The 13,651-nt window shown below is 46.5% G+C and overlaps 1 protein-coding gene across 1 annotated transcript in view; it reads left to right on the plus strand.

The window, feature by feature from the left end:
- Positions 1-13,651, plus strand: part of LOC138580167 (C-type lectin domain family 2 member D-like) — a 227,957-nt gene that overhangs the window by 95,679 nt on the left and 118,627 nt on the right. The window contains exon 3 of the mRNA XM_069650497.1: positions 11,108-11,292. Within this exon, the coding sequence (XP_069506598.1) occupies positions 11,108-11,292 (185 nt within the window). The remainder of the gene's footprint in view (positions 1-11,107; positions 11,293-13,651) is intronic.

A 13,651-nucleotide genomic window follows, 5' to 3' on the forward strand; every position in this document is an offset into this window, starting at 1 on the left:
CCTCCAAAACTATCAAGGACCACATCGACTCCCTGGCTCCTGCACTGGCTGATTTCTGCAGTCACTCCTTCGCCACCAGAGTCTTCCTGTCCCCACCATTGAAGCACTCTCTTGTGCACCCTCTCCTTAAGAAACCCTCTGCCGACCCCTCCTGCCCAGCTAACTATCGCCCAATCTCCATCACTCCCTTCCTGGGCAAGCTCCTGGAGAAACTGGCCATCTCCCAGCTAAATCTCCACACCCAATCTGTTGGTTCATGACCCTCAGTCTGGCTTCAGAGCGGCCAGAAGCACGGAAACTGCTCTCCTGAACATCCGTGAAGACCTGCTCTCCAACCTTGACTCTAACACCCCATGCATCCCCCTCTTGCTTGATTTCTCTTCTGCTTTGACACTGTCAACCATGCCATCCTACACAACCGTCTCCGTGATAACCTGGGTATCACTGGTCAGGCTCTGGTGTGGCTGACTTCTTTCCTCTCTGACCGACCCTCCCAGGTCCAACTTGGGTCCTTCCTCTCCGATATCTTTTTCTCTACCTGTTGTGTCCCCCAGGGATCTCACCTCGCACCCTGGCTTTTCAACCAATACCTGGCACTCCTTACCCACCGCATCCCCATTCTCGGTCCCAATTTTCAGTGCTATGAGGATGATACCCAGCTCATTTTCAGGCTACCCTCGGCCTCCTCCTCTCCCTCTCTCATCTCTGACTGTCTGTCTGCTATCCAGGAGTGGTGTGCCGCCAATGACCCCTGCCTTAATGCCAGTAGGACTGAGATTCTACTCATCGGCACACCCACTCCCTCCTTCCCTGCAGCTCTCTGGCCTGCCTCTCTTGGCGCTCTTCCTGCTCCCACCTGCAAGGCTAAAAACCTCAGGGTCATCTTCGACTCCACACTCTCCTTCCCTCCTCACATTCCTGACATCTCTAAGAAGTCACACTACCAGCTGCACTTCCTCAGAGATACTCTTCCTTTCCTCTCCTTCCCCCAGAAGCTGTCTCCAGAGCCCTGGTTCTCTCTAGGCTGGACTACTGTAACTGCCTCTATCTAAAACTGCCTGCCTCTACTCTCCGCCCTCAGCAACGTATCCAGAACAGGACTGCGAGACTTGTCCTTGGCCTCAAGCCCAGGGATCCAATCTCTCCAGGACTGAAACCTCTGCACTGGCTCCCAGTGGCTGCGAGGATTAAGTTCAAAACCCTTTGCATTGTCCACAAGGCCTTCTGGGGCTGGAGCCGCAATACCTTCAACTCTCTCTTCCTGAATATCTTCCTTCTCGAGCTCTTCGCTCATCCGCCTCCAACTCCCTCAGGGTCAGTCGCTTCTCCAAGCAACGAGTTGGTGGTTGATCTCTCTCTTCGGCAGGGGCCTCCATCTGGAACAGCCTTCCTGCCTCCCTTAAACCTGAGGAGAACCATCTCTTGTTCCGGAAGCACCTCAAAACCTTCCTCTTTGCTTCTGCTTACCCCCCCCCACTCCCCTGCTGAATTCCTGGCTGATACTGCACTGGCCACCCTTCTGATCTCAGGACCAGACCTGCCATTTGCACACCTGCACTGCCTCCCTGGCAACCCTTGCACCTGGGGACTGTTTTCTGTATCCCGACAGTTCCCCTACCAGCACTTATGTCTGCATTTACCTTGCACTTGCCACCATCTGGCTGTTTTACTATCTTATTTATTCTACTATCCCATGTACTGCACTTTCCCATCTCCCTTCCTCCTCGCACTTTTCCCTTTCCCCCTTCCCATGCACTTGCGCGATCTGAATGACACTGGGCCTAGTAAGATCGTTGTCTGTCTTCTCTTGTTCCCCCTCCCTTGCCTCGTCGCGCCTTGAAACACTTGTGTATAGGCGTGTTATAAATGCCATATCATACATATCATAGCAGGAAGTGACTTCATTATATTGACATGACATTCCAGAATGCTCCAGTGCTATTCCTTAATTGTAGCACAAGTTTTTCTAATTCCTTCCTCTAGCAGGCAGTCAATCTCTATTAGGAATATTACTAAACACAAGATGGGGTGTCTCATGAGGCTTTATGCAAGGGCATATTCCTTTCATATTATAATAAGACTTCAACCCCACCACCACCCTGGTCTGGAATGTCGCACGTCACAAGAGACCCCTTTCTGGATGGCAAGAGACCCACTGTTTGAGATCTCAAGGGAGATATGTGAGGAATCCTTGCATGTCATCACTTTTCCCTGAGGGGGAGCCCCTTCCCATGAGGCCAGGGTGGTGAGACCGCTACCCGATATTCTCCCTGGGGGTAGTACACAGTAGGAGGATCTCATTGGAGAGACTGCCCCTCTGGGACATGGACAACCATCTAGGGAGAATTCGGTACAACACCCCTGACCCTCCACCCACTTCCTTTACCTCCCCTCAGGCCATGAGTAGTACCTTCACATCCCTCACTTCCATACCACACACTTACATGTATATATGTGAGACTGAATACCCTACAGTTACTGAGACGAGAACGAGTAGGGATGATGTAATGAAGACCTCCTTGACAGGTACTGAGATGAGCAGGAGGTGCGAAATAATGAAGAGTCCTCCTAAGAGCTTGAATGAGCATTTTAGCTGTCATCGCTCATTCAACATAAAGAGCATGGAAGGACTTACTTTTGTCAGACCATCCCAGGAGGAGCCACGAGCGAGAGGATCGTCTGGCGTGGGAAGGAGAGAATGCTGATGACTGGGATGTGAGCAATGAGGATCAGGTGTCGCTATACAGTCCAACTTGGGCAGACCGGACATGAAGCTGGCGAAATAGAGGTCTGGGCACGTGCAGGAGCCAGACACGTGGTCAAGGGAGACGCTCAGCCTGCAGAGGACCAACGACTGCAGAGACACTGCAGTTCGCCAGGCAATGGCAGAAGCTGCATGAGGCTCAAACAAAGAAAAGGAGAAACCCAAGACCAACCAGAAGATGCCAGTTTCACCCCTAAAGGTACAGGGGTTCGCGGGAAAGTTGATGGCACCACAAAATGGTCACAGAGGAGGCAGGAGGGGAACCATATGAAATGCCGCCAACATAGGGGCAAGTGGGAAGACCCCTTTTTGATACCAAAACATATTGATAATTATCTGTTGAGAAACAGAGAAATCCGGGTCTGGGACCCGCACCCACAAGGAAAGATCAGTATAAGTAATCTTCTTCAGGGCATGACCTGGCAGGAGAGTGAACCAGGTATTCCAGAAGAAATGAGTAGAGGGTTAAATTGGGAGGAAGGCCATGGGAAGGTATACATTCCCCCTGATATTGTGAACTGTGAAATAAGCCTGAGAAAGGCCAGTGGAAGGGAGACATTCCCCCTTGTATTGTGAACTGTGAAATATGCCTAAGAAAGGCCAGGAGAAGTGAGACATTCCCCCCGGTGTTGCGAACAGTGAAAATGAAGCCAAGAAAGGCCAAGGTAAGGGAATCATGCCCACTGATGTTGTGAACTGAGAAAATAAAGCCAAGGAAGGCCGGAAGAAAGAAGTCATTCTCTTGATGCATGGTTCTCTGGGGACAGGGATGACCATCTAGGGAGAACATGGTACAACACCCTTCACCCACTTCCTTTACCTCCCCTCAGTCCATGAGTACCACCTTCACATCCCTCACTTCCATACCACACACTTACATGTATACATTTGAGAATAAATACCCTACAGTTATTGAGACAAGGAAGAGTGGGGATGACTTAATGAAGACCTCCTTGACAGGTACTGATATGAGGAGGGGGTGCCGAACAATGAACAGTACTCCTAAGAACTTAAATGAGCATTCTAGCTGTGATCACTTATTCAACATAAAGAGCAAGGAAGCATTTACCTTTTCGCCAGACTTTCCCAGGAGGAACCACTAGTGAAAGGATTCTCTGGCGTGGTAAGGAGAGAACGCTGCTGAGCAAGATGCGAGCAACAAGGCTCAGGCTTCTCTATCCGGTACCATGTGAGTGGACTGGCCCGAGAAGCTGGCAGAATAAAGGTCCGGGTGAGAGCAGGAGCCTGACCGCGCATTCGAGGGAGACACTCCGCCTGCAGGGAACCAACAACTGCGGAGACACCGCAGTTCGCCAGGGGACCGCAGAAGATGCATAAGACCCGAACGAAGAAAAGGGGAAACCCGAGACCAACCGGAAGATGCCGACTTCAACCCTAAAGGTACAAGGGTTCTCTGGACGGTTTATGCGACAACGAAAGGGTTGCTAAGGTGGCAGGAGGGGAACCATATGAAATTCCCTCAACATAAGGGCAAGTGGGAAAACCTCTTTTTGATACCAAAAGATATGGATAATTGTTTCTTTAATGTATTTATTTATTTCTATAGCACTGTACAAGAGGCCCTGAGGCATGAGAGTGCTGAGACTGACAAACAACAAGAAACATATAACACTCAGGGGGATAATATGCAGACAAGTAAACACAGATGTGTTCAAATTCATTCAAAAAGGAACATGTTTAGGTTGTGTTTAAAGCTGGCAAGACTAGGTCACAACCTCAAGTCAGGGGCATGGCATCCATAGTCGTGGTGTCAGGATTGGAAAGCATCCCTCTTTTACATGTGATAATTTTGCTTTCTGTAGTGGTACTAGACCAGTGTTGTTGGATCTCAGGCTACGTCTGTCCTGTAGCCATTTGAGTTGCGCTATCAGGTAAGTCTGCCTTTTTACATAGAGACACAAGTGTGCAATGCATAGGGTGCAAACCATGACCCTGTTTGCTATCGGAAAAATGTATAATTTATAATTAACCATTAAGAAACAGAGAAACTCGGGTCTGGGACCTGCACCCACAAGTGAAGATCAGCATAAGGGGCAGTACCAGGCTGGAAAGCGAACCAGGTCTGCCAGTAGAGGGTTACATTGTGAGAAAGGCCAGGGGAAGGAAGACATTCCCACTAGTGTTGTGAACTGTGAAATAATGCAGAGAAAGGCCAGGGTAAGAGAGATGTTGAGTTTTGGTTCTTATTAACATCAGAAAAGGTCAGACTTACTTAGTCTGTGCAACTCAATGACATTATGATGTAACCAGATTCTAACTGGAATGTATTGCTGTGCTTATTCTGATTAGAATGCTTGTCTAAGTTTTCTTTTGTATGTAAAGGAGTTGGAGCCTGCCTCTTGAGGAGGGCGCCTGCTGTGTATTACTCTCCATGATACTTACAATAAATTTTCAATCAAGTGTGCGTTTGGTTGTGACTTAACATTGGCGACGAGGCTAGGGCACCCTGAGGACCCGCTCGTGTTTGGTTTGCCTTCGTACTCCTGCATTGCTGATCCAAGTCCTCCTAAGCCTCCCTTCTCCGACACAGCAGGCGAGAGGCAAGCGGAGGGAGCGGCTTATCCGGCGGAGGCCTGCGGCAGGCGGAGGAAGCGGCTAACCCGGCTGAGGTCTGCGTGAGTACTGCGCCCGCGGGTCCTGTTGGCTGCATTTGGGTGGCATTTGGTGGGTCACTGTAACAGCCCTCATTGTTGCGTCAGGCCCAGCAGAGTGCTGCCATTGGCTGGCATAAGGGTATTGGCTACTCCGGATCTCCCGTGTGACTCTCTGTGCTAGTGTGAAAGCTCGCCAAAGCCCAGCTTCATCCACACATTACCTCAAGTTTATTTAAGGGGGTACACGCTTAACAAGTTAAAAGGTTGTTCTTAAACACCTGCGTTTGTGGCTCCACAGCCAACCACACACATCCCAGCTTCCGGATTCTATTGTGTGCATACAGTGTTTCTGTCCAAGACAAGACATGACCTCTATTCCACCTCCTCTTCCTTTTGTCAGCGAACCGGGCCGTCCTGTCATCCCATGGGATCGGTGGAAAGATGTATTTGAGAACTATTTGGTGGCCATGGGTGGGGACAGATTTCCCGTTGCGCGGAAGAAAGCTCTCCTTCTTCATAATCTCGGCACTGAAGGGCGCAGAATTTATGATGGACTTCCTAGAAATAGAGACCTTGAAGCTGGTGATATGGATGAATACTCATTTGCCCTCAAACAGCTTCGGGACCACTTTGAGCCAAAGAAGAATGTCAGTTTCGAGTGGCATAAATTCTTTCAGAGAGTTCAAGAGAAATCAGAATCTGTGGAATCATATGTTGCCTGTCTCAGATCATTAAGTTATACGTGTGAGTTTGAGCAGCTAGCAGATTCTCTCATCAGGGACCAACTAGTCAGATGCACAAATAATCCAAGAATTCAGGAGAAGCTACTTGCAAAAGATATGGTCCTTCAAGAGGCAATTGAGATGGCGAGAAGCATTGAACAAACCTCGGAGTATGTCAAGGAACTCAAGATTGACAAATCAAATTCTGATCAAGCCTCGGTGTGTGTGGTGGATCAAAAGAGGAGGGGCAATTACTCTACGATAAGGAAAGGAGTTTGGAATGCAAAAGGCATGTGTTCTCGCTGTGGCAGCTTCAGACATGGAATGAATTTTCCCTCATGCCCTGCCAAGTATGCAGACTGTTTCAGATGTAAAAGCAAGGGTCATTTTGCAAATGTGTGCAAAAATAAATCAATCAACTGTGTGGAACCCAAAATGTTAGATCATGAGGAGGGTGACATCAAGGCAGGATACCATGTTCATCAAACTTCTACCATACAAGAGGTGACCCCTAAACATGTGTTTCAGATTTCGGAATTGTCCACTAATAATAAAGGCCCTGTGGACACGTTCTGGATTGATGGGGTTGAACTCTCAATGAAGGTGGACTCTTGTTCACCATGGTCTATCATATCCAGGGACACATTGAGAAATGTTCTAAAACAGGATGATGCCGTTGTTCTTCCCACCAGCATTAGAGTATGTGGATATGGGAATTCTGATATAGATATCGTCGGCCAATTCTCTGCAGGAGTATGCTACAAGGGTAGAAACTGTCAAGCGACATTCCTTGAGGCGGAAAAGGGAGCTTCCTTACTAGGAAGGGAAGAACAGAAGAAATTGGGTATAGTAGTACAAGCCAGTGCATCTGTGCCAGTTACAATTGCCGAAGTGGGGGATTTCTGGATGAAGGAATTCCCTGAAGTGTTTTCTGAGAGACTTGGCAAACTCAAAAACTTTGAGCATCACATTAGATTGAAAAATAATGCTCAACCTGTTGTGCATAAGGTTCGCCAAGTGCCATTGAAGATGAAGGCGCAACTTAAAGAAGAACTTGACAGCCTGATGGTCAAAGGGGTTATTGAACCGGTAGTAGCTACAGAATGGCTGTCCCCCATCGTTCTGGTTACTAAAGCCAATGGCAAAATGAGGTTGTGTGTCGACTTACGCAGTCTCAATAGGAACATTGTAGTTGAAAGACATCCCTTGCCGAACATTTCGGAAATTCTGTCCACACTGGGAGAGCCTAAACTGTTTTCCATTATTGATCTTTCTTCTGCATACCACCAGGTCCCGTTGTCTGAGGGGTGTCAACAGTTAACTGCATTTATTACTCCGGAAGGTGTTTTCATGTATAAACGTATGCCCTTTGGCTTGGCCTCAGCAGCATTTGTCTTCCAAAGAGTGATGGAAACAGTACTCAAAGGCCTTAGCAACGTAACTGTATTTCAGGATGACATTCTTATTTTTGCCAGGAATATTGTTGAACATGACAATGCTTTAAGATCTGTTTTAATTAGACTTAAGGATGCTGGGTTAACTGTACAAAGAGAGAAATGCAGAATTGCCATGACAGAAGTGGATTATTTGGGGCACAAGATTTCATGCAACGGAATTTCTCCTAGAAAGTCCTTGGTAGATAGCATTGTGAGTGCTCCCCAACCCCTTGATAAGGAACAATTGCGGTCGTTCATGGGGTTGGCGGAATATTATCACAAATTTGTTGAGGGGTTCTCCAATATATCATCTCCTTTGAGAGATTTATTGAAGAAAGGTTCCAGATATGTGTGGTCGGATGAATGCCAGAAAGCCTTTGACAAAATTAAAGAGGGCATAGTAGAAGCACCCTCTTTGGGTGGGTTTGTAGTTGGAAGGAAAACCGTGCTTGCTGTGGATGCGAGCATGTTAGGGCTCGGGGCCGCCCTTTTTCAGTATGAAGGGAGCATTGAACATGCCAAAGATTTCAAGAATGCGAATGTGGAGCCCACTGTTAGCATTTGTGAAATGGTGCACAATGCTATAAGTAAAGAGGAATGGGTGTCTGCTGATAAGCTGGATGAAGTATTGGGCCAAGTAAAAGTCTGGGTCAAAGCAGGTTGGCCCAGAAAGGATCTGGTGGAGAGGAAGTTTGATGCGTTTCAAAATGTCAAGGAGGAATTGAATTTGTCGGAGGACGGGTCTCAACTCAGAAAAGGGATGAGGATTATTCCGCCCTATGAAACTAGATCCAAGCTAGTGGACATAGCCCACCAGGGCCATCTGGGGATGGGGGGCACTAAAAGACACATAAGGCAATCATTTTGGTGGCCAGGGATAGATAGTGAAGTGGAGAAATGTGTCAGAAAGTGCAAGGAATGTGAAAAGAGCGATAAAAGTAAAGTTGTCAGGGATACCCCGTTAAGGCCGGTTAGTGTCCCAGCAGAGCCTTGGAGGAAGTTAGCAGTGGATTTGATGGGACCCATTCAGGAATTAGGTGGAGATTTCAAATACCTCATTGTCCTAGTAGATTATCACTCAAAATGGGTTGAGTGGAAACCTATAAGGGCGGCAACTACTTCACAAATGATCACTTTCTTTGAGGAAGTGTTTTACAGGGAAGGGTTTCCCTCAGAGCTCATCTCAGACAATGGGGTCCAGTTTTGTTCGGACAGAATGGTGGAATTTTTTAATAGATATGGTATCAAACATTACAGGACAGCATTGTACCAACCCAGAGCGAATGGCTTGGTTGAAAGAATGAATAGGTTTCTTAAGGGTGGATTACAGTTGGCCATGGCATCTGGATTGAAGTGGCAGACGGTTCTTAGGGAGATGGTCTGGAACTACTGTGTAACGCCACACTCTGTTACTGGTATCTCACCTTTTTCATCTCTCAAGGGTAGACACCCTGGGACAAGGTTGTGTCCGGGTTGGCTAAACCTAGCGAAGAGTATACATGTTGACAGAGAAAAAGTCATGGATCTAATTAGGGAGACTCAGAATGAGTACAAAGTTCGTTTTGATGCTAAAAAGTCTACTGGAGGAATGATTTGGTCTATTGGGGACTGGGCGTACATCAAAAATCCCAGAGTATCTCCTAAATGCATCACTAGTAAATTTATCGGTCCCAAGAAAATTGCAGCCATAAGGGGGAATGTTGTTATAATGGAGGGTGGTGAATGTTGGGCAATGTCTAGACTTGCCAAAAGCAATAAGGTTGCTAGTGAAGGTAGTGAGGAGCCGGACCAGAATTTGTCTTATGAGGAAGAAGCTCTAGTGCCTGTATCTAATGCAGGTAGAGTAGAGAATTTTGAGAGTGACCGCTATATTAACACTGATAGTGGTGTGAAAGCAAACAGAGTGAGGTACAGACCAACCAAGTTAAATGATTATTACTTGGGTTAAATGTTTCTGTTTAAGGGAAGGAGATGTGTTGAGTTTTGGTTCTTATTAACATCAGAAAAGGTCAGACTTACTTAGTCTGTGCAACTCAATGACATTATGATGTAACCAGATTCTAACTGGAATGTATTGCTGTGCTTATTCTGATTAGAATGCTTGTCTAAGTTTTCTTTTGTATGTAAAGGAGTTGGAGCCTGCCTCTTGAGGAGGGCGCCTGCTGTGTATTACTCTCCATGATACTTACAATAAATCTTCAATCAAGTGTGCGTTTGGTTGTGACTTAACAAGAGACATTCCCCCCTGGAATGAAGGAATAGTGAACATTCTGATGCAGAGTGTTAAAGGACCAACAATCCGATGTTTGTGAATCATTAAAATCAGGGGAAGGGAGTCATCCCATCTGGGGAGGAACTTGCAACCAGAACTGTGCCACCCAGTTAAGGAGGAGGAAGTCATTTGCCTGTAACAAGAACATTGGTGCAACCTTTAGTTAAGTTATTAGTGTAAGGGACAGCGATAGGGACGTTTTGACACAGGACGGTGGACTCTAAGTTACAAGGACATTCTGACAAACCCATTAGTACTGTGAGGAAAGGAAACCCCTCATACCTGTCAGGAAAGATAGGTTTTGCCTTTATTTTTATACTCAATAAAAGTCTATAGCAATTATACTATGTCACCTGTGTGTCACTCTCCTCCTTCTGCACCCTAACAGACTCTTTACCTTCCGTCTGCCCAAAGTTATTTTTAAAATAATTATTCATTCATTTACGTATAAAGGAAAGAACAATGCTCTTTTGATAGCAAACTAATGTTTGTTTGTTTGCTTGTTTATTGATTTGTTATAATGTACAATAGATACAATATCAGCTTTGACAGAAAGCAGTGAGCTTCTTACCACAGGGTGTGATTGAGTCACATTCTGACGAGGTTGCAGAGGGGAGTAATCGGAACAGTCCCAAGGAACAATAGATGGGTGGACTTACATAGATTAAGGACAATCAACATTAGACATTTCTAAGTGCAGGTAGGCAGTATGGCCAGCTGTGTTAGGGATGTGACCCTGATAGAAAGTGCTAGAATGGATCCGGAGAATGTGAAGGACCCAGGCAGGTTACAGGTGAGGGAAACATGTTAGCTTGAGGCAGTTGAGAGGTAGCTTAAGAGGGTAACTCAGAGGTGAGGAGATTTCAGGGGAAACTCATGAAGGAATGTCACAGGAGACCCACTGCGAGGCTCTAAGAATGACCCCATGAATTAGCAAAATAGTGCGATATGGTAGTTCTTGTGCATAAGCTTTCACTGACCCTCTCAAACTCTCCCTTTCTAGGCAAAGATACACAGATGCTGTATGATTGTACCTAAGATAAATAAGATGGGGGTGTAACTGAACCCTGCTAACTCCAGAGGGTGCCCACGCCCTGCCAGTGCTCCTAGATTTCTACTTTGAGCTTGAATATCTTGCGTGCGATCAAACAAAATTACCATTCAGCACCAAAATAAGTGTTCTGTGAAGGTGGCCTCTCATTTGTGGGGCAGATTTGCACATAGCTTGCACTCACAGGGGAATGTTCAAGGCCTGATAAACAGAACCTCTAAGACCAGCACGTTTCTCTCCCTGGCAGCGGGAAAGCCTTGCCTGTGTGCTGCTACTCCGTGTCCCAAGGCCCCGTGCCCTGATGATGGCTGGATCTGGTGTAAAGGAAAGTGCTTCTATTTCTCTGAGGACAAGAAGGACTGGAAATCAAGCTGGGATTTTTGTTCGGCCAACGGAGCTGCCCTTGCAATATTGAAAGACCCTGTGTTACTGGTAAGAAAGCAATACACATATGGTAATACAGTTGTTGTATTTTATTTATTAATAGAGTAATACCGCTGTTTTATTTACCACAGTCAATGGCCATAGGTGCAACCTATATTAAAATGCGACGCTAAGGTTCCTGCCATTTCAAAGCCTATGTCCAATTGAAAGAGCCTCAGACCTGGCACTCGTCTGATTCACCTTTTTGGCCACTCCATCCACCGTGCATTGCCTATCAAGCCATCTCATCCTTCAGCACTCCTACAAAAAAAGTCCCACGGTCACAAATTCTCCCGTGGTTGTACGCACTGGCAGCTGTCAAACATATACACACGTGGTGCCCAATGCCATGGGGTGGAGGGACTGGCAGCCTTGCACCAGGTCAGGCAGGGAGCACAGATGTGCTGATTTTCAAGGCGTATGGCTGTAATACAAACACATCTGTTTTCCATAGATTAAGGATTCGAGTATCTACAGACAGTGCGGCACTTTAAGTGCAAAATTAATTCAGTGACTTGTTCATAAACCCTATCCAACACCTTCACTGCATCCACCCCATACACACACACACACACACACACACACACACACACCCAGCCACCCATTGGTATAGGACTGTGCCTCAACTGCTATTCCATGACAAGGAAAGACACACACACACACACCCATCACTGCACTTTTATCCTGATCCGCAGCACTTCCATTACTCAATTTCTAGGGCTCATGGCTTCCCCAAACCCTCCAGACACAATAAAGACACAGTACGGGCATCATAAATGCAACTTTTCAACACACACTATAAGTACTGCATCGGGAAAGGAAGTGCAGGTGTCCCTCCTCTAGAAAAGGTAGAGACCAGGAAGCATCAATGTATGTTCACTCAAAAACAGGGGCAGCAACACTGCAAACGCCCCTCCAAAAAAAAGAGAACTATTGCCCAGGCAGTAGCAATGCAGGCTATTATTAAATACAAAAAATAAGTACAGTGCAGGCAGAAGTGCCAGTTCCCTGTAATGAAGTCCCCTGTGTTGTTCTGCAGATTGCCAAGGGGGACAACTCCTGTGTGCCTCCCCGAGGCAGTGGACGATGGGCCCATGGGCATTATGGGATGATCCCATGGTAACTGTCACTGGCCCCCACCACATGACAGGGGACAAACAAAGTTTACATCTGCAGGACAGTGTTTGATGGGCCCTGAACTGGCTTACAGCAGGGCAGGGGCCCAACCCATTATTGACACTCCCAAGGGTAATTACAAAGTCCAAAGAGCATGGACACCTTGGCCATCCCCAATTGTGGGAGCCTGAGGCTCCCTCTAAGCATATTCAGATCTCAGTATGGGAAAAAATATATTCCCCCTTTCAGATAAAGCACTTTCATTTATACACCACTGGTAGCATGTGTTAAGAATCTGTTACAAGCTTGATTGCAACATCAAGGGAGACCATTCACTGAGAATATGAATGCAAACTGGCCTTCCTCCTTGGGGACTCCCCCTGTGCCTTCAATTGAAATCAGGAACCTTGGATTCATCGTCGACTACTCACTTTCCTTCCTCCCTCACACTCAGGACATTGCCAGAAGTCCAACTATCAGCTCTTCCTTCTCAAAGGAATTCTAACTTTTCTCACTTTCCCTCAGAGGCTCAATGTGACTCAATCCTTGGTTCTCTCTAGACTTCACTACTGTAACAGCGTTCCCCTGAATCTTCCTTCTTCCACTCTGCGTCCCCTGTAGCTTATCCAGAATAGGGTAGCGAGTCTTATCCTTTGCCTTAATCCCAGGGACTGCATCTCTCTTGCACTAAAAAGTCTTCACTGGCTCCCAGTTGCTGCATGGATTAAATTTAAATCCCTCTGCATCATCCACAAGGCTGTCTGGGCCCAGGGACCTCTCTCTCTCTCTCTCTCTCTCTCTCTCTCTCTCTCTATATATATATATATATATATATATATATATATATATATATATATATATATATATATATTACATGGCCACGGTAGTGGCCATGTAGTTATGGTTAAGTTGGTGTTTCCATAGGAAGAGCACTTTTTGGGCGGCTTATAACTTCGCTCTCCCTAGACGGATCCTCACCAAACTTTGCAAAAAAAGTATTTGGGTCACTCTGAATTTTTTTGCAAAGTTTGGTGAGGATTCGTCCAGGGGGGCAAAGTTATAGGGGGGTCCCAAAACTTTTTTCTTCCCATAGACTGAATGGGAAAACATTTTTGCTCGCGTCTACAGCCCAAACCGCTGGACGGATTTTTGGACCAGGAGCAGCGGCTTGGTCCCGAAAGCGTGCTTTTGCAAATTTGGTGAAAATCCGTCCAGTAGTTTTTTTTTAAATGACCAAAAAGTAGGTCCAAAA

The sequence above is a fragment of the Ambystoma mexicanum genome, chromosome 3p (assembly GCF_040938575.1).
Source record: "Ambystoma mexicanum isolate Mex_15411 chromosome 3p, UKY_AmexF1_1, whole genome shotgun sequence".
NCBI classification, from domain to species: Eukaryota; Metazoa; Chordata; class Amphibia; order Caudata; family Ambystomatidae; genus Ambystoma; species Ambystoma mexicanum.